Below are 21,340 nucleotides of genomic sequence, written 5' to 3'. Positions count from 1 at the left end.
ATAGGATCATCTTATGTGAAAGAAAAAACGATTGAGAATTAAAAAAAAAACAATATTGAAACCTTGAGAACAAATATTGAAAATAAAAAAAAGTAAATTTGAAACTTGAATAAAAAAAGAAAACTGTTACCAAGTTAAAAAAGTTATTTTTAAAGCCCCGCCCCCATGTGAAATTAGGATCAGCTCAGCAGCGAAAATCAAAAATCTGAATTGAAACTGATAACAAAGGATGAAACGTGAAAAAAGTTGAAAGTACAAATAAACTTTTTAAAATTGGTAACAGATTTAAAATCAAGTTTCAACTTATTTTTTTACAAGTTCGTAATATTTCTTTCGAGTTTTCAATAAAATATTTTTTTAATTTTCAATAGTCTGAACTAATGTGGAATCAGAGCAAAAGAGGGTTTAGATCAGGAGAGTCAAACTCAAAACACACCTGAGGTCGCAGCCGAACAGGATAAACATTTACTGAACACTTAAAACGACATTTTTAAAACTTTCAAACTGTAACATCTTAACATAATTATGAATAATAAAACGCAGGAATATTATTCCATAATAAATCAACTTAAACCTTAAATAACTTTAATATTTTACTCTCCATAAAAATATATTTTTTCAGAATTATACAAGTTAGAAATGAGCTCAAGATAACATCGGGTCATTAATAACAATCAAATAAAATGACCCTGATTTGACACGTGTGGATTAAAACATGCATAAAGATCATTAAAAAATACTGAAATGTAAAATGTTCTTTTAATGTGTGAGAAAGTCGTCAGAGGAACGATTCGCATCGATTCTGACTAATTCATTAACAGAATCTCTGACAAAAACTCAGTTTGAATACTGAGTCAATGTGGAGTTTGGCTTTAATTTCAGGTGAAAATGAAAAATGATGAGACAAAAACAGAATGGGCGGATCACTGAGCCTCAGTGTCAGAGCTGGAAGAACAGCTGAGTCATGCTAAGCTGAGTCATGCTAAGCTGAGTCATGCCCTGACTGTTCAGAAGAGAATAAAAACCTGAAAATCAGAGAAAATTACTTGATTTGATCCAGTTAGAAACCTGAACATGATCAGATCTAAACGCTTCGATCTCCAAACAGCTGAGAAGCGTTTCCTGTTTCCAGCAGTTTAGCTGCTTTTTAACTGATTTTAACATCATTCAGTCAGACTCAACGGATCTGAGAGGACGTTATGAAGCAGCGTTTCTGTGTCTCCTGTGATGGAAATGTGTTCTGCTCGTCTGATCTTCTAAGATTTCCTTTTATCATCAAACGCGGAGAGAGTTCAGGTCAACCATGAATCTTTTTTAACGGATTCTGAGCCAAAGTAAAACAAACATCCTCCTTTAATGATCCTTTTCAACCTCCTAACGGTCTTCTTAAATGATTTGATGTCTGAAGCTAAACCTGATTAACGGCGCCACAGCAGAGGTCTTCCTCATAAATCACGAGGAAGATCAAACAGGAAGCGGCTCTGCTTCCATCCTGAAGTCACGTCTGCGCGGAGCAGACGCAGGAGCTGCAGACGCAGGAGCTGCAGATGCAGGAGCTGCAGACGCAGGAGCTGCAGACGCAGGAGCTGCAGACGCAGCAGACCACCGATCCGCCCTGTTTCCATCCTTTACAAACGGCTGTTTGGCTGCAGAAATGAAGAACCAGAACTTTTACTGCAGAACCCGTTTCAGTGTTCTAAACGAGCGACCTGGAAGCCATTCAGACGCTGTTTCCTCCCACGGATCTGCCCACCAGCAGATGATCGCCGCGTCTCCTCGTCCTGCAGATCAGAGACTCACGTTTGGACGGTTGAAGCACGGCCGGCCGTGGACGGTCCTCTGAACACGCGCTAACCTTCACCGGGTCTTCTGTGAGCCGCTCGCTCCCGGTTATCTGAGGTTCATGCTGAACGTTCCATCGAACACATCAGAGGGTTAGTTTGACTTCCTGTCCAGTTATTTTACAAAGACAGGAGAGATCTGTTGTAAGATCAAATCATTATTACATGTTTCTTTATTAGCTTTACCTAATAACTATTTAATTATTATTAGCAATTAATTAATCAATAATTAATCGCAAACCTGGAAAAAATTAACCATGATTAATCACTATAATTTTTTTGTGTCTCAGTATTTGCCGACCACTAATTATGTAAGAATAATCACAGTGTGAAATCACACAAAACTCTACATTTAGAACATTTACCTTTAATTACTGCTGTCAATCAATTACAAAGAAATTCTGGTTCATCGCATTTTTGTGTTGTGATTAATCACAATGTTTTACCAGGTCAAATTTATTTGTTCAATATGGAATCAGACCACGGATCAATTAGTCCACTTTTTGTGAAAAAGTGGACTAAAACACAAAAATAGCAAGAATAAAGTACTAAAAACTGACTGAATATTTCTTTCTTTTGTTAGCGACCATGGTATAAGTGATAATAACCGACAAAATGTCTTAATGCACGCCGTGGAAGGCTGACTAGATCAAAGGGGAGAAAAACAATAAATTCCGCATGACGGCTCAGTGTGAGGATGTTCTGTGGCCGTCAGCACTGGGAGACGTGGTGTGAATGCAGCCTTCAAGTGATCTCTGCTCACTAACCTCGTCTGGCCGCAAATGGTCGCGTTTGTCCTGCGGAGAAATGGCGTCTGAATTGAGTTCATTTGGTTGGAGCTGAAAGTAAGCTGTTTTCTGTGTGACATCACACTCACTCTGTCCAGTTCTCTATATACTGTCAATTGTTGCTCTTTAAAAAGTTGTTTATTTTCTAATTACGTTTCAATTCATCCGTTATGTTTTTTTACCTTGAGGTGGTTTGTTTCACAAATCTTCTCTTGTCTCACGTCTTGCCGCTGTATAGAACAGCGGTCCCCAAACCTTTTCTTGTGAGGGTCACATCACTGTTGGGGGGCCGGGGTCAGGAAAGGTGCAACAATCACAGCCTAAACGTGAACATTTGTGGTTTTCCAGAAAGCCACACAGCCAAATTTAAAATAATGGGGCGCCCATGGTGCCGTGGTAGGGCGGTCGACTCCTCATCAGAAGTGAGCGGGTTCGATTCCCACCTTGCCCCCCCATGTGTCGAAGTGTCCTTGGGCAAGACGCTAAACCCCAAATTGCCTCTGGTGGGAGGTTGGAACCAGTGTTCGGCAGCGGAGCGACCATCAGTGTGTGAATGTGTGAATGGATGAATGTGTGAATGTGTGAATGGATGAATGGGTGAATGGGTGAATGGGTGAATGGGTGAATGTGTGAATGGATGAATGGGTGAATGGATGAATGTGTGAATGTGTGAATGTGTGAATGTGTGAATGGATGAATGTGTGAATGTGTGAATGGATGAATGGGTGAATGGATGAATGTGTGAATGTGTGAATGGGTGAATGTGTGAATGTGTGAATGGGTGAATGTGTGAATGTGTGAATGTGTGAATGGATGAATGTGTGAATGTGTGAATGGATGAATGGGTGAATGGGTGAATGTGTGAATGGATGAATGGGTGAATGTGTGAATGTGTGAATGGATGAATGGGTGAATGGGTGAATGTGTGAATGGATGAATGGGTGAATGGGTGAATGTGTGAATGGATGAATGGATGAATGTGTGAATGTGTGAATGGATGAATGGGTGAATGGGTGAATGTGTGAATGGATGAATGGATGAATGTGTGAATGTGTGAATGGGTGAATGGGTGAATGTGTGAATGGATGAATGGATCTGTGACAGTGAAGCTCTTTGGGCCCTCGAAGGAGGGTAGAAAGCGCTATACAAGTATACTCCATTACCATTGACCATTATTAATTTCTATAATCTTTACAGAAAAAATAATACTAAAAAAAATGTAAAAACTAGATATATAGCATTACCTGCGACAGATTAATAGCTGAAGATGCTTAAGCTGATAGCTGAAAACTCTGAAGCTGATAACTAGCTAAAATATTATCTAAATGCCAAATTAACCTAAAAAATTGAAAAATGTCAAATTTAGCCTAAAAAGTTTGGGGGCCGGGTCGAATGTGGAGGAGGGCCGGGTCCGGCCCGCGGGCCGTAGTTTGGAGACCCCTGGTACAGAAAGACGTTTTTTTCCTGAGTCTCACTCTGAGTTTTTCGAACAGCTGGTTGCTCCCTGTTTCCCTCCAAAAGTGCTGCTAGCTTCCGTGCTACATCAGAGAACTCGCCGTTTAGCATTAAGAAGTTTCATGAAGCAGCTTATGCTAAAATCTCATGAACTCAGCTGGTGGTCCATGTTTCTGTGCTCTGTCTACTAACGAACTAATGCATGAATCTCACTCATTTCCTCTCCGATCTTTGCTGACTTCATCGATGATCTCATGATGTTTGAGCTGTTTACCTGAACCGTGCTAGCTTCTGCACCGCGCTTACAAAACCATTCAGTTTGTTGTTTCCTGTTCAGTTGATGCTAACTTCCTGTTCCTGTGAGTGTTAGCTTTGTAGCTCATTTGTGCTAACACCTTCTGTGGCGTTTCATTGTTTTCACTTTGAAACCTTCCATCTTCTTCAGATTTCTGTGTCTCTGCTGGAGTTGTGCTGTCTCCTCAACAGGAAGTGTGAACGCTCTCTCAGGGCCTCGTCATCTTAACGAAGGCAGTTGGAGTTCTTTCAGGAGATCTTCCTCCCGTCCTTGTGGTTTTGGATGGTATCCATCCCCTCAAACTCACAGCTGACCCTCCCACACAGCAGACAGAGAAACCGGAGAGCATTCTGCTGGAGAAGCGAAGCTTCAGCTTCTCTGTGGAACTGCAGAAGACGTTCGTCTCAGCAGAATGTTCCAGACTGCAGTTTGGACTCAAACCGTCTCGCGTTCTCCTGTGAATTTACTTCACTTGAACCCTAATGGGAGAAAAACCCTGAAAACTTGGATGTAAATGACTAAAAGTGAACAGTAGGTGGCGTTCAGGAGCAAAAAATGACCAGATTCTTCCAGTTAATCGTGAGTTTATGATACCACCTTTGTTGGCATCATGTAAATCTGGATGGATTTAGCGTGGTCCCCTAGTGGACACCTGTGGTACTGCAAAGATTCCACTCATTTCCCCACAAATTTGTCCTTTCTAAGCTTCCGTCTGAGGATACGGCTCCACCGCAGGTTTGGGTGGAGGAGACGGAGGTGGAGCAGCAGCTGTTTGGGGTTTTTGCTGAGTCACGCCTGCAGCAAATGCAGCAGACATCTGCAGAGAGCGTGCGTCTGCGCAGTGTGTGATGCAGACGCATTTTGCTGCACGTCTGCCTTCAGCGATTATGAGGAGAAACCACAGAACAGTCCGATCTCACGGGGAAAGGTTTGAGCTAAGATCATGATCGATTGATCACCAGTCGATCAGGATTACTGCTTTGAGGTCCATAAACAGTGAGAGTGGAGACCCTCGGAGGCAGACGTGTGTGTCGTTGTGTGTTTGTGTGTGTTTGTCGGGACTCATCAAAGACCTTACATTGATCCTGACTGGATGTGAAGCCAAATCCTCATCTGTTTTTCCGGATCAGGAAATCTGTCGCACCGTCTGCAAAGACTAAAACATTCTGACCAATCAGACGAGACGCGATGACTCATCTCCTCCTCGAGTCGTGAGCTTCTTGAAACTTGTTTCATCTTTTTAACAGCTGGAATGTCACTTTTCCACAGCGGGTCTGAGTTTTCTTCTTGAAGAATCAGAACTACTTTGGAGAAGTCATCAGAATCCATGTGAAGAAGGACGTTTAGATGGAAGAATTGTTATAATCTAACAGATGACAGGCAGCTGATGACGGAACGATCCAGAACAGTGAATAGAATCAGAGTGTAGATGATGTGTAATAATTGTAACAGCTGAAGCTGTTTTCTCAGCTTTTATATGAAGAACAGACAAACCTTAGAGGAACTAGATCTCACTTCCTTATTGAAGCTGCTCTGAAAGCTGAAGCACCAGCAGAACTGAATGAATGTTCATTTTTAGTTTCTCATAAACATTCATCCTCGTTTCTATTAAAGTCTTCAATCGGAGGGTGGAGAATGGCGGCGCCTGAGCGCAGCAGCAGGACGTAACAAGCTGGTTGATGATCCAGAACCTTGTGTTCCACAGTGTTCCACTTCTCCCAGCGGTTCACCACCGTGGTCCCGGAGAGCTGCATGCTGATCCTCCTGGGTCTGGTCCTGGGGGGCGTGGTCCTCATAGCCAGTAAGAAGCAGCCGTACCAGCTAGAGCCCGCCCTCTTCTTCCTGTTCCTGCTGCCGACCATCGTGGGCGACGCCGGCTACTTCATGCCAGCGCGGCTCTTTTTCGACAACCTGGGGGCAATCCTGATGTACGCCGTGGTGGGGACGCTGTGGAACGCCTTCTGCACCGGCTTCTGTCTGTACGCCGCCAAACTGCTGGGGGTCATAGGTCAGTGAGTGGGGTCATCCCCTTCCTTCAGCTGCAGGACCTCCTGGAGTCTGAACGTTGATGGTCTCAGTGAGTCATTGTCTGCGTCTGCGCGTGTTTGTGTGCGCAGACGAGCGCGTGCAGGCGGACCTGATGGACTTCCTGCTGTTCGGCGCCCTGATTTCAGCCGTGGACCCGGTGGCGGTGCTGGCCGTGTTTGAGGAGGTTCACGTCAATGAAATGCTCTTCATCATCGTGTTTGGAGAGTCGCTGCTGAATGACGCCGTCACCGTGGTAAGACGCGCTCGCCGCTGGACTCTGCATGGAGGTGTGGCTGTCGGAGATGAAACCTCCAAGGTCAATCAGATGAAAGCTGGAGGGATTCTGGGGGAGACTTTTTATTTAATGAACGTCTCTGATCTGTGTAGAAGATGAGGAAGGAATAAAAAAGGACAAAGTTTAAATCTGGTGATTTTGGATTTCGAAAGTTCTCTGATGGTGTTTCAGGAACACAGAACATTCTGGAGTGTTCTTGAGAACGAAGAAGACTCTTCTGAGGCTGCAGGAAGATCGATTTGACAGTTAGGAGGAACAGTAGGTCAGGTGATTTCCCCGAGGACACAAGAGATGGACGTTTGACCCCCCCGACAATCTGATTGGCAGATGAGAGTGAAAATCCAGGCAACTAAAAGGACTGCTCTAAAGATACTCAGGCAGAGCTGGTTCTGGTCTGATCTAGATCTGGTTCTGGTCTGATCCAGGTCGTGTTCTGATCTGATCCAGATCGTGTTCTGGTTTGATCCAGATCTGGTTCTGGTCTGATCTGATCCAGAATTGGTTCTGGTTTGATCCAGGTCGTGTTCTGGTCTGATCTGATCCAGATTTGGTTCTGGTCCAATTTGATCCAGGTCGTGTTCTGGTTTGATCCAGATGTGGTTCTAGTCTGATCTGATCCAAATCTGGTTCTGGTTCTGGTCTGATCCAGATCTGGTTCTGGTCTGATCTGATCCAGATCGTGTTCTGGTCTGATCCAGATCTGGTCCAATCTGATCCAGATCTGGTTCTCGTCCAATTTGATCCAGGTCGTGTTCTGGTTTGATCTGATTAAAATCTGGTTCCGGTCGAATCTGATCCAGGTCGTGATCTGATCTGATCCAGATCTGGTTCTGGTCTGATCCAGGTCGTGTTCTGGTCTGATCCAGATCTTGTTCTGGTCTGATCTGATCCAGATCTGGTTCTGGTTTGATCCAGATCTGGTTCTGGTCCAATCGTATCCAGATCTGATTCTGGTCTGATCCAGGTCTGGTTCTTGTTAGATCCAGGTCCAGTTTTCTGATGGTCCTCCTGGTTCTGTATGTGTGAAAGTTCCCCTGAACTCTGATCTGGTCCGACCAGGAGAACTCTGGTCCTGCTCAGAACGAGGGTGTCTGTTCTCTTGCAGGTGAACTGGAACGGTTTACTTGAGTGTGAATGCAAACAGACTTTCTATGAACCAAATGGGGGAGGGGTGGGGGACCAAAACTTGATGATGAATCAAGATAAATGATGATGAGGAGACGATCTGATCTTCTTGTCCTACTTCTGTCCGTTTTGGACAATAGCGCCCCCGAATGAGCAGCTGTTGGAACTCTGATAATGTCTTTGGTCCACGTCAGGTTCTGGTTCTAACAGAACTGTATGTGAGCTCGAGTCAGAACCATTTGTTCTAACATGTTCAAAGTGGATCTACGGTTCTGTTCCAGACAGGAAGTGCCGTTAGCTTTCATGGCTGCAGGTATCTGGGAACGCTGACTGTAAATGAGAACTGGACAGAGATTGTGATGCATTGACATATACAGAGATGGACAAAGCGCCTGTGACATCATCCATGGAAAATGGTTTACTTCTGGTTCCAACCAAATGAAGACAGTTCAGTCGCCATTTCTCCACGGTGCGGACGGCGCCATGTTGGAGCCAGATGATGTTAGTGAGTAGTGAACGGTCCGAGTCAGTCTGAGTCATTGTTTCTATGGCAACCACTCTCACCAGTCAAGAGTGAGCTTGTTGGAAGGCCACATCTGGATCAGATGATTTGATCTTGGTGATCTGATCCAGATGATCCGATCTCTGTAAATGAGGACGGCGGTGGTGGTCTCTGGGCTGAAGTCACTTATAGTAACACGTGCACACACACATAAACATTGAACCGAGGAGACCTTCTGTCATGGGTAATAGTTACCGTGGTGACAGAGACTCAGAAGGTCAATAATGATCCCATAATGAGTAATCGGCGTGCACGCTGTGTGACCCTTGTATCCGCGGCGGTGTCGTAATGTGGCGTCAGCAGCGAGGCTGTGATAACGGCGGCGGAGCCTCCGTCTGCTGCAGACATCTTTGACTGCGTTTCTCCATCAGAACCAAACCTCCACCTTCCCTCTGCAGCTGAAGCTAATCAGCTGTGAGCAGATTACCTGCTGCTCTGTAATCCTCCGCAGCACTCAGAATATGAGCTAATCCCCCAAAGAAGTGGAACAAAACAGAGCCTGACCCCAGAGCCTGAACCCAGAGCCTGACCCCCGACCCTGAAGGAGCCCTCAGAGATGGACCTGCCGTCCTCAGAGAGCAGAGAGTGGGCGGAGTCAGAGCGGATGATTTTCAGTCAGTAGTCAATAATCCACATCAGATGGACAATCGCAGCGCCCCAAAAGGTCGCAGGTCATGTGACCAACAGAATCTTTAAGGGGATGAACGCAAAAAGTCTCCATCCAGAACCTCATTGATATGGGTTGGAGGTTGCCATGGCGACAAACAGTTTGATGCTGTAGGAAGAATTTAAAGACCGCTGTCTTCACCTGGTGGGTGTTTGGTGGTCTGGTAGAAGAACCGAGGATTCTGGGAGACCTATCGGTGATCAGTGGATCCCCAGACAAAAGAAACTCCATATCTTTAGATCTGAACCTGGACCTCCAGAGGGTTGGGAGGTTTTGGTGGCAGGAGGCTTCAAGGTTGCCATGGCAACATCACAGGATGTGTCATGTTTCTAGAAGCCTTCAGCCTGATCTTCTGAAGGTTTTGTTGACATTTTGGGCTGGGGGGCTCATGGGGTCAGTCTCAGAAGATAACAGCTCGCCTTTCTCCTGCAGGTTCTGTACAAAGTCTACATTTCCTTCGTGGAGGTGGGACCCCAGAACGTCCAGACAGCAGACTACTTCAAAGGAGTGGGTGGGTCCACAGACGCTGTCGTTTCCGAGTTCACCTGATCTCCATGACTCAGCCCCCACTCCTTCTCTCCCCCAGCTTCCTTCCTCATCGTCAGCATTGGCGGGACTCTGGTGGGGCTGGTCTTCGCCGTCCTCCTCGGCTTCATCACTCGTTTCACCAAGAAGGTCCGCATCATCGAGCCGCTCTTCGTCTTCCTGCTGGTCTACCTGGCGTACCTGACCGCTGAGCTCTTCTCGCTGTCGGCCATTCTGTCGTAAGTCCCCGACCAGGATGACCGCGTTCTGTTCCAGAGCGTTTGAAGGAACGTCTCTCCCGACAGAATGACCTTCTGCGGCATCGGAGCCAACAAGTACGTGGAGGCCAACATCTCGCAGAAGTCTCGGACCACCGTCAAGTACACCATGAAGACTCTGGCAAGCATCGCAGAGACCATCATCTTCATCTTCCTGGGGATCTCCGCCGTGGACAAGTCCAAGTGGGCCTGGGACACGGGGCTGGTGTCCTGCACGCTGGTGTTCATCTTCGTCTTCAGAGCCGCGGGTCAGTCCCTCCTCCTCAGGAACCACCAAACCTCTTCTCCTGCTCTACAGCTGACCTCTTTTCTCAGGAGTGGTCGGTCAGACCTGGGTCCTCAACCGCTTCCGCCTCGTACCGCTGGAGAAGATCGACCAGGTGGTGATGTCCTACGGCGGCCTCCGGGGGGCGGTGGCCTTCGCCTTGGTGGTTCTCCTGGATGGAGAACAAGTCAAAGCAAAGGACTACTTTGTGGCCACAACCATCGTGGTTGTCTTTTTCACGGTCATGTTCCAGGTGAGAGCGCCACCTCCTGGCTGACAAATTAGATTTTAAAGTTAAAGTTAAAGTTAAAGTCCCACTATCTCTCACACACCAAGATTTGTGAAATTTGTTCTCTGCATTTGACCCCTCCCCTGGGGGAGCGGTGAGCTGCAGACACAGCCGCGCTCGGGAACCATTTGGTGGTTTAATCCCTCAGTCCAACTCCTTAGTGCTGAGTGTCCAGCAGGGAGACACTAGGTCCCATTTTTAGTCTTTGGTCTGACTCGACCGGGATTTGAACCCATGACCTTCCAATCTCAGGGCGGACACTCTTCCACAAGGCCACTGAGCTGGTAGAGTTTGAGATTTTGTTGTTTAGCAGAGAGCTGCTAAAGAGGCTTTTCTTTCATCTACATGGAGAAACATGACAGTCGTGTCGTCCGGAGGAAAAAAGGAAGAGCTGAGTGTCATCAGCACGGGGGGGTAGGAGAAGCCATGTGAGCCAATGATGGCGCTAAGAGAGGAGAGGGGGCCAAGAACAGAACCCTGAGGAACACCAGAGAGATCTGGATTCCTGCTCCTGTTCCTAGTGTCTAGTTCAGGTTCTGGAGAAGAGAAGATGGTATCTTCACATTGACTGCAGTCAAATGAGCCGCCGTTCACATTTCTGTGGTCAAATCAGCATCACTGGATTTTTGGTGTGAGTTTCATCCAATACTTACGGTAGCAGGACTGAGAACGCTGGAAAATCTCCACCAGACTCCACGGAGCTTCTTGATGTGACCACGGAAATGTGAACGGCGGCTCATTTGACCGCAGTTGGAAAGGATTGTAAATCAATGAAAGAGCATTTTGATGTTAGCTTTGATTATTTTATCAAGAACTCTGAGAAACCAATGATTGAATGTATTGATCACAGTCAATAAACATTGGAGAATTAGCTAAAAGAGTCTTTGGTGAACTGGAAGGAGAAAGAATCAGGATTTTGGAGGAAGTTCTGTCCATGAAGATCTTCACTTCCTCGTCCAGCTGACATCCGGATCAGAACTCTGTCTGCTTATCTGTCTCTTTTTGGTATTTTTTAGAAGATCTTTTTCTATAACTTACTTTGAGTCATTTTCATTTATTTGCTTTAAAGTTTATATTTGGTTTAGTTTTTTGTGTGTGTTTTAAAATAAATATTTTATGTTTTTTTTCCTGATTTTTATTTAGTTATTTTAATTCATCCTATTTTAATTTTCTGTTTACCTATTTATTCCTTTTAGTTTTTTGTCTTTTAATTATTTATTATATGTAGTTTTTGCACTTTTACTTATTTAGTCATTAATTATTTAAGTGTAGTTTATAAATACTGAACTATTTTAACTATTAAAACAGCCAACATGCTTTCTTTGTGGCTGATGATAAAAACTCTTTTTGTCGTCATCAATGTACCAAACTATCATGCTGTTATGCAGAAACTCTTGATTCCTCTTGAAAAATTGTGAAAAATCCATGGATGTAGAAATCTATTGTGATAACAGAATTAGTTTTCCTCAGAAGGAAACAGGTTCAAATCCAGAATCTGAAATCCTGTTGTGTAGTTTTGGTATTTCGTTGAATCTTTTCTTTATTTTAGCTAAATTACTCGATACACATAATGAATATTGATCAAAAACATCAGGATAATTCTTTTAATGTCATTATAATGTATTTCTTTATAGACATGAGTTTATTTTATAGTAGTATAATAGTAAATCACTGATGTAAAAATGAACAAGATTTCAAATCATATGTAGTTTTATGTGTTATTGCTGTCTTTGAAAGTTAAAGTTAATTTCAGTTTTATTTATTTCTCTGGGACATTAAATTAACCCAGCTGCTGTTTTCTATCTGTTGTCCACTGACAGATGTTAAAAATGATTATTAAAAACAGTAAAGTTTGTACTAAGGATGCATCCATCCATCCATCCATCATCCATCCATCCATCCATCCATCCATCATCCATCCATCATCCATCCATCCATCATCCATCCATCCATCATCCATCCATCCATCCATGATCCATCCATTAATCCATCATCCATCATCCATCCATCATCCATCCATTCATCCATCCATCATCCATCATCCATCCATCCATCATCCATCCATCCATCCATCCATCCATCCATCATCCATCCATCCATTCATCCATCATCCATCCATCATCCATCCATCCATCCATCATCCATCCATCATCCATCATCCATCCATCATCCATCCATCCATCCTCAAAACTTGCTCAATCTCTTCTGCGGTTCATTCTATCCTATCTTCTGTTGGTGACGGCGGGTTTTCCCTGAACTGATCACCAGTTTGTCACAGGATAACCAGTAAACCTCTGAGTCATGTTTTTGGACTGTGGGAGGAAGATCTGACACATGATCGAGGAGAACATGCAAACGGAAAGGAACCAGCTGGGACTTGAACCAGGACCTTCTCACTGAGTGATGACCACTACACCACTGTGCCCAATGTCCAAAATATTCTAAAACTTTGACCAAATATGTTTAATGTAGCAAAGCGTGAAGGTGGTGATGTTCTGCAGTGGCCAGTAGGAGGCAGTGTTGTCATGAGGTCACAGAAAACCTTGATTTATACCAACATTTTCACTATTTTTCTTTTTGGAATTTTCTGTTCTGATTTAAAGGAGAGTTGAATTATTTTCATAATAAGTGTTGAGTGAAACCGAACACATGAATGAATCTCAACTCTGGGGTCACTAACTTATGCATCAGAAAGGATCATTTACTTCAAACAGACTGAGAAACTGAAGTCCTGCAGATCCGGACCTCAGGATCTGTCTGAGCCTGTTTCTGCTTTCAGGGTCTGACTATCAAACCGCTGGTGAAGTGGCTCAAAGTTCCTCGCTCCACCAACCGGAAGCCCACCATCAACGAGGAGATCCACGAGAGGGTGAGTCCTCCTGCTCTGCTCCTCTAACGCTTCCAGACAAACCCAAGTCTCTCCTCTGTGGCTCCAGGCCTTCGACCACATCCTGACGGCGGTGGAGGACATCGCAGGACTGCAGGGGTACCACCACTGGAGAGACAAGTGAGTCCCACCGCGACCCGCCGCCGTCCCATCACCGCCAGAGTCCGTGACCCGTCTGTCTGCAGATGGGAGCAGTTCGATAAGAACTACCTGAGTAAGCTGCTGCTGAGGAAGTCTGTGTACCGGAAGAGTGAGCTGTGGGAGGCGTACCAGAAGATCAACATCCGGGACGCCATCAGCGTCATTGACCAGGTAGCAGAACCAGCCCACACCGACCTGCTCCACTACAGCGGCCTTGTTCCACTAAGGAGGTCCGCAGGTCTCATGTCCACTCAAGCTTGACCTGTAGATGGCGCTCTCCACAATCGGGTTACTTTGTTTGGTTTCCATTCAATCATGAATGAAACTGGTTTTAGATGCTGCATCAGAGCTATCATCACCGGTTTCCATGGTAACCAGATGATGGGGTGACTTTACTGACAAATCAGAGGCCCCTGACTAAACTGTTGGGGCGCCCCATCCACTCATAGGGGGGGTCTGTCTGGTCTCCAGGTGCTGTCAGTTCCTCTGACGGCCAGCAGGTGGAGATGTTTCATTACTAATGCAGCCCAATCCATCCAGACTGATCAGGAACAGAGATGGGACCCAAAAGGATTCCGTCCTGTTCACCTTCTGAACCTTAAAACACCTGAGCCTCAAAATGTCCGCCTGGACTTTTCAGCCATTTTTGACAGTGAAAGAGAATCTCCTACTAATGTTTGCTTTTCCTCCTTTCCCCTGAAGACATCGGATCTTCAATATCTATCACCAGTTTACATTTTATTTAGTTTTATATAGCATTATAACAATCTAAAATGTAAAAAAAACACAAAATTGAAATGTGATTTTTAGAGTTTTTAATGAGAAAAACTGAAAATGAACACGAACAACAGTTTTTGATAGTTAAAAGTTTACATTTGTCCAGTATCAAACTATTTACAACAACATTTCTGGATCTTTCTCTCTGAATTTGAAAAAAAAAACAGTGCATAAAATGTCAAATATCTGCAGGCGTTTTAGGTCACAGAGGGCAGTTCTGTCCTCCATGGCTCCTCAAAGGCCTCGATGATGCTGCTAATGACAGTCACACGTGTGAGATTATTGACGAGACAGCGCAGTGTCTCAGAAACTGTTGGAATTTTTTGAATAGAGCAAACTGTTACGTCGAGTTACGGTCATTCAAAGAGCTCTTGTGTTAAAGGGTTAAACCTTTGTGTTCTGTTTATGTCAATCAAACGTTAGAAATGACACAAAGAAAAACTGCTGTAGCCTTGCCTTGCCTTGCCTTGCCTTGCCTTGCTGTTAAAAGTTTTTGTGATGGGACTCAGTGCAGTTCCTTCAATGACCCACATTATCATAACGCCACCTCCGTGTCTGACTTTCAGCTGCTCCCTTTACAAAGAATCATCCTTTCATAACAGAATTGTGCGACTGCAGGCGTACTGTCGGACACGTCCTCAGCTGTACTGCATGTTCATGGTCTCCACCCTAAACCTGCGTGTTTCCCGGCAGGGCGGGAACGTCCTGACTTCTGCCAGACTGTCTCTGCCCTCCATGGCCAGCAGAGCCTCCTTCCCAGAAGTCACCAACGTCACCAATTACCTGTAAGTCACTTCACTCACCAACAGAGACGGTCTGCCGACGGCGTCAAGAGTCAGAGAACGAAAGGAGATCAAATACTATGTGGAGGATGTGAACAGAACCAAACCCGGTTCTGATCTCCTGCTTCGGTGCTATGAGTGTTTAAAGAACTCCATCCATCCGTTAAGTGAAATCTTAACAAAAACAGCCTAAAAACATGAAAATGGTTTTATATTTTTGCCCTTCTGTCATTAGCTACAAACATGTAGCACTTTCAGTTGGGGGGGGGGGCTGAAGGAAAAACCAGCCCATCATCTGTAAAGAAGTGAAGCCCCCCACTGAGTCGACTTCCTGCTGTTCAGTATTAGAAAGGACATCTGACTTAAAGGAACCATGGGACATTTTTCTGTCACCGTCCGCCTCTTTCCTCAGCTCAGAAACTGTTTTCTGGAATGTCTCCTTTCAGGCGTGAGAACGGCAGCGGCGTGTGCCTGGACCTCCAGGTCATCGATAACGTCCCCGGAGCCAAAGTGGAGGAGGACACCGAGACTCATCACGTCCTCGCTGGAAACCTGTACAAACCCCGGAGGCGGGTGAGGGAGGACCTACAAGCTGAGAAGATTCAGAACAGTGACATACAGGCTAGAGTCGCTATGCTAGCTTGTTGCATATGCAAAGTTGGACGCTGTTTTGTTGAGATACTTGTTCACGGCTGTGCTACAATTACGCAAACAGATCTAGAAAAACAAGAATGTGACATTTCACACTAAATTATTTCTGTCAGCTGATAAAGGAGAACTTCTACAAAACATTTTAAAAGATCTGAGTGAGTTTAGTCTCAGTAATAAACGGTTAGGCCAGCGGTCAGCAACGTTAAACAGTAAAAGAGCCATTTGGGCTCGTTTTCTACTGATTAGAACCTAGAAGAACTCAGTAGAGGCTAAATTAGCCCCCAAAAAGCTAACTTGTTGCTTGATTACTAGCCTTGAAAACCCCAGTAAACTAAATTAGCCAACAATGTTAGCATTTTGCTAAAATAGAAGCTAAACTCTAAACTAGCCTAAAAAACCCAATAGATAACAAATTAGCCAAAAAGTTAGCCTGTTGCTAAAATATTGACTAGTTTTTTTTTAATGTACTATAGAAGAAGTCTATTCAAAGTCAATAGCAGCTTTTTACCACGTCTTCTGGCAGGACCACCGATCCTTTAGGTTTAATGGAGGATGACCGCGGTAATCGTTCAAACTTAGATCTGACCAGAGTTTAAGCATAATACTAAGCAGAGAAACAAAATAACTCGGATTTCCTCAGTAACGACGAGGGAAGAGTCCAGTGCTGAATCCCCGTCCGGCGGGCGGACAGGGACGTGTGGCGTACAGAAAACCATTTTATGGTCACGAGTTTACAGACCATTCCAACATGGCATCAATCTTTACGTACGTTGGACAATGGTAACAGGCTAGCATAGCGTCTCTGGCCTATATAACTCATTGGGTCTCAGATGGATGACAGACGGTTGTGCCGTCGTCGTGGTTACAGGGTTCTGCTCCTCTATGAACTCGTGTCTCCTCTGCTGTTCAGTATCAGTCCCACTACAGCCGTCACTTCATGCCTCTGGGGGAGCAGGAGCGTCAGGACCGCGAGGTGTTCCAGAGGAACATGAGGAGACGCATGGAGACGTTCAAGTCCACGCGGTACAAACGACACAAGAAGGAGCGCAGCCTGAAGAAGGTGACGAAGGTTCAACGCCACACGGGGAGTAGAAACCCTGCTTTTGTTCCAGGAGTTAGTCTGTGTCTGAAGGTGTTCTGTGACGACAGCTGGTCTGTGGACCTCTAGCTGGAGGGTTGCTGGTTCAAACCCTGAGACTGCCAGCATAAACCTGATGTTTATAAAGCTGCCCTGAACCCAGTTTACTCCATAAGCTGCTCAGTATAACCTGCTGTGGTGACTGAGCTGACCCCAGTTTGAATGTGACCCCCCATGAACACAGGACCCTGAACTGACTCTGGATCATCAGACTGAACTCGGGTCTACAGTTGGACTTTGCTGGGACCTGGATTTGAAATATCCTTGAGGTCAGACCCTGGATTCAGCCTCAGTTGGTCTTAGGTTTCTCAGGATTTGGTGCTGAATGGGTTTAGAATCGTTTTAGGATCCAACAGTCTTTTGGATCTGGTTTCCTCTGATGGTCCTCTTGGTTCTGGAGGTGAGGAAGCTCACCTGAACTCTGGTTTGGACTAAACAAGAGACCTCTGGTCCTCCTGAGAAGGAGCGTCTCTGATCCGGTTCAGTTCAGTGTGAACGCAGACGGGTTATCTACAGACCAAAGAGAGGAGAAGCAAAGGGAGGAACAATGAAAGTACAATGTGTGTAAAGAGAATTCTAAATGTCCTGAAAGTCTTGTAGACAGACGGCGTGAAGGATGGCAGTCCAGAGCTTATCAAACTGAGTTCAGCGTTTTCCTGCTGCTCAGAAGTTCTTCAGGACGTAGGAACCCACAGCAGCTGGTGACACAAACCAAACAAAGGCGTGGCGTTTGTCTGAGCTCCTCCCCCAAAGAGAAAGTCTGAAAGTCTTTTTTCTGATTCAGGATTGTTGATTCTCATGATCTCATTCTTCCTGTGTGTTTCCTCCGTGTTTCTCCTCAGTCGGTCTGGTTCAGTCACGAACTGATCTGTTTTTGTCTGGTTTTATAAGCGCCGAGGATCTGACGTCAAAGAAGAGGGCGGAGACAAACCCAGACGCAATGTCAGCTGGCAGGACAAAGGTACGACCGACCGCAAGAGGCGGAGCTTGTGTTGTGCATTCATGACTGTCGTACAGTGTTCACATCAGACCAGCAGGGAGGGGCTTCTTCTTCTTCTTTGGTTTTTCCGCTGTTTGCTAGCACAGGTCTGCCACCGACAACTGGAAGAGGTTCGCTGTGAAATGTAGTGAATCTTTCTCCAGACGTTTTCTCTCACAGCTCTATTCCGATACATGAAAGACTTGGAGTCATAGGATTCCAGGTGGACACAAACTGCAGTTATTAATTTCCTCTTTGTGATTATGTTACAAAGGGGTGTGAGCGAATTGAACACAGAACACTGAACCGCAGGTGTATGGCGTTTGCATAGACTCTTTATTAAAAGTGGCGTCTTGAACACGAGACGCTGCGGCCGGGGTGAACGTAGCATCAGAGGGCTCCTCAGATACCTCCCTAAGGACTCCTCGTTTCCTTGACCGTCTCAGGAGACTCCCTTTAGATGGTGAAATGTCTTCAACTCACAGACCTGAATCAGATGACTTTGTCAAACGGTTTCTTCTGAAGCAGAGGTTCAGTCGTGTTTTCCCGTTCTGTGTCAGATCCGGTGGTTGTTCCTGTGGAGCCAGAGGGAGACAAGGCTGAACACTCCGACCCAGAAAAGGAGGACGACGTCGGGATTACCTTTGTCGCTCGCAAAGCAGAGACACCAAAGCAGCGGCCCAAATCAGGTGAAGCCGCAGCCCAGCTGATCCTCAGGAGCACATCTCCACTAAAGCATTTCATCTCCTGTGTGGAACAGCCATGTGCTGGATCCATTCACCAGCCTAAACATAAAGCAGAGATCTCCAAAGATAGTCTAAACAAATCCTAGTCCAAACCAGAATCCTGAGCGGAGAAGTTTAACAGAGAAGACCTCAAATGTTTTTGCGTTTTGCACATTTCTAACACATCTCCGATGTTCAAATGAAGAAGTTTAGCTGATCTCCTCATTAACTTCTAATGGACCTCTGCTAGAGGCCTCCCCATAAACCTCCTCCTAGACCTCCTCATTAGGGCTGGGAATCACCTGGTACCTCACGATACGATACGCTGTACATAGCTCACGATATTGATAGTATCGCAATACTGCGGTAAAAATCCTCTCTAATAACTAGCCTTATTTAGAAGAACACATATTTTTGGGGGAAAATGCAGTATATCTCCATTTATTTTTCTTACCTTAAACACAATCATAATAAACTACTTTTCTTATTTTCTGCAACTAATTGTAGACACTTTTGTGCAACATTGCTGAAATCAGTAATACTATGTCTTTGACAAACATTGACACCAGTTGAACTGGAATTATCTGTCAAATTCAATGTTAACAACAGTAAACATGATCAGCAGTGACACTACTTAGTGCAGAATTGTTGTAAACAGAACAAAAATTAAATAAGTCAAGTGGCGACAGCTATCTACCTCCAAAAGAACGTCACACCAAAGGATGATGAATATGTTTTACAGCCTCTATCAAGTGTTACCTCATTTTTGTGCACTTTTCCTTTACTTGAAAAGGGCTGAGCATCCAAAATGAAGGCTGATTTACTAAGACTGTCACTTGAGATTATTTTTCCAATCTTTATCTATTTTTCATTTGGTCAGTCAGGAAAAAACAGGTAAAAACCTTAAAACACAAGTGATAATAGACCTCATAGACCTCCTCATAGAATTCCTCATAGACCTCCTCGTAGACTCCCTCATAGACCTCCTCGTATACCTCCTTATAGACCTCCTCATAAAGCTCCTCGAAGACCTCTTCATAGTCTTCCTCATAGTCCTTCTCGTAGACTCCCTCATAGACCTCCTCATAGACCTCCTCATAAACCTCCTCATAGACCTCCTCATAGACCTCCACATAGACCTCCACATAGACCTCCTCATAAACTTCCTCGTAGACCCCCTCATAGACCTCCCTTGCATAGCTGAGTGAAGGTCTTTGTCCACAGAAGAGTCCTGACTTTGGTTGATTGTTCCTCCAGACGTTAGCATTAGCATGGATCTCGCAGCCTCAGTAACCTGTTCATTCTTGTCTTGTGGTTTAGTCCCAGCAGCTCTGGAGGTCTGTCCAAGTCCACCAGCTGAACCAGCACCAGCCTCTGGTGGAGACAGCCATCTGCCGTGGAAGGGCGGCGTGGGCTCGCCCCCTCCCTGCTTGTCCCTGGAGGCCACCAAGATCATCCCTGTGGACCTCCAGCAGGCCTGGAACCAGAGCATCTCCTCTTTGGAGAGCGTCTCCTCCCCCCCCGCACCCCCTGAAGCAGTCCACCCTCGTGTCAGCGCCCTCTCCAGGCTGGGGGGACCCCGACCAGTCTCCTACACCCCACCGGGCAGTGTGGTGGGCAGCACCACCTCCATCGCCGCTCAGGCGGCGCAGAGCTCCTTCTGCTTCCCGGAGAAGAGGAAGAAGACGAATTTGGAGGAAGAGGACGAAGAAGAGGAGATGGGGGGAGGAGCATCACAGGAAATGCAGCCGCTCATGTCCCCCTCCAAAACCCCCGGGGCCCTGCCTCCGCCCCCTCCCCCACCCCCACCGAGCTCTGGGAGGAGAAGAAACCCCTGTGTCTACCTGAGGAGCCTGGTGGCAGCGCCCCCTCCCGGCAGTACTGAGCCTCACAGCCGAGGCCCCACCCAGCTGTAAAGAGGAGGACAACACGCTTGGGGGAGGGGCAGACGGCTCCGCCTCCCTGCAGACTAACCGTCCAATCAGTGCTGCTCGGCGTGATGACATCATCAGCGGTTTCAGCACATTTGAATGTTTCCTGTGACTCTGATCTGCTGCAACACGACCGACAGAAAGAATTACCGTCATCGTACTATTATGGTCTGTTTTAGGAGAAGATATTCCCAACACGTATCCCAAGAAAACTCCAACTATAATCCAATGTTTTGGTAAAGTGATGAAGCGGGGAAAGACGCTCGCCTCACGCCGCTGTGTCCTTATCGTAATCTTAGGATTGTAGTTTGAACTTTTCTCATAAACATAAAGTTTAGAAGGAAGACAGATTTTATTTAGATGATAAGCTCAATAACGATCAATAACAGTTTTAAATTTCTTTGGTTAATACTTTTTCAGATCTCTTCTCTATTTTTATGCCACGCCCACATATTCACTTTAGTCATAGCATACTCACTAATGAACTGGATACAGGTGTGTGTGGGAGGGGCTTCACTGGCTGCAGCATCAGCTGATCAGTAGGAGGAGTGAAAATACATCAGAGTTGTAATTCTTTACAGAATCCAGAATGTTGAGTCAGAGAAGCAGTCGGGTCAGAGAACCGGTCGGGTCAGAGAAGCGGTCCGATCCTCTGTCATTCAGAGCAGTCAGAACAAAACTACAAAATGTGACCTTTGACCTCGGCTTTGGCCTGTTTCCATGGTGACCCAGAGAGGCGGTAAATCCCCGAGATCTCTGTTAAACGTTTCTCTTCAGTGATTGTATTTGATCACCAAATGTTGACAAATGTTGTCACTTTAAGGCTATTTACAGTTTTTTCAGGCTGTCATCTTCAGAAAAAAAACATTTTTTTTTCTTTTATTGCCCTTAAAACTTCACAAACTTCACTTCCAGC

At 45.5% G+C, this 21,340-nt stretch overlaps 1 protein-coding gene and 1 long non-coding RNA gene across 2 annotated transcripts in view; one reads left to right on the top strand and one right to left on the bottom strand.

Moving 5' to 3' along the window:
* slc9a5 (solute carrier family 9 member A5) overlaps positions 1–20,210 on the top strand; it is a gene marked incomplete at both ends in the record, with an annotated part of 21,717 nt that extends 1,507 nt beyond the window's left edge. Inside the window, 15 exon segments of the mRNA XM_024295189.1 lie at positions 6,085–6,387; positions 6,497–6,660; positions 9,489–9,567; positions 9,643–9,820; positions 9,887–10,107; positions 10,175–10,377; positions 13,193–13,282; positions 13,350–13,420; positions 13,486–13,612; positions 14,912–15,003; positions 15,447–15,573; positions 16,562–16,711; positions 17,681–17,750; positions 18,329–18,457; positions 19,814–20,210. Coding sequence (XP_024150957.1) covers positions 6,085–6,387; positions 6,497–6,660; positions 9,489–9,567; positions 9,643–9,820; positions 9,887–10,107; positions 10,175–10,377; positions 13,193–13,282; positions 13,350–13,420; positions 13,486–13,612; positions 14,912–15,003; positions 15,447–15,573; positions 16,562–16,711; positions 17,681–17,750; positions 18,329–18,457; positions 19,814–20,210 — 2,401 coding nt within the window.
* LOC112160594 lies at positions 1,605–2,851 on the bottom strand. The gene is made up of 3 exons (XR_002921701.2): positions 2,609–2,851; positions 1,856–1,948; positions 1,605–1,781 (listed from the first exon to the last, which is right to left on the bottom strand). It is a non-coding gene; the product is annotated as an uncharacterized LOC112160594 (long non-coding RNA).
* Positions 20,211–21,340: the final 1,130 nt, after the last annotated feature.

The sequence above is a fragment of the Oryzias melastigma genome, linkage group LG3 (assembly GCF_002922805.2).
Source record: "Oryzias melastigma strain HK-1 linkage group LG3, ASM292280v2, whole genome shotgun sequence".
Lineage (NCBI taxonomy): Eukaryota > Metazoa > Chordata > Actinopteri > Beloniformes > Adrianichthyidae > Oryzias > Oryzias melastigma.
This window is presented reverse-complemented; position numbering and strand designations above follow the sequence as displayed.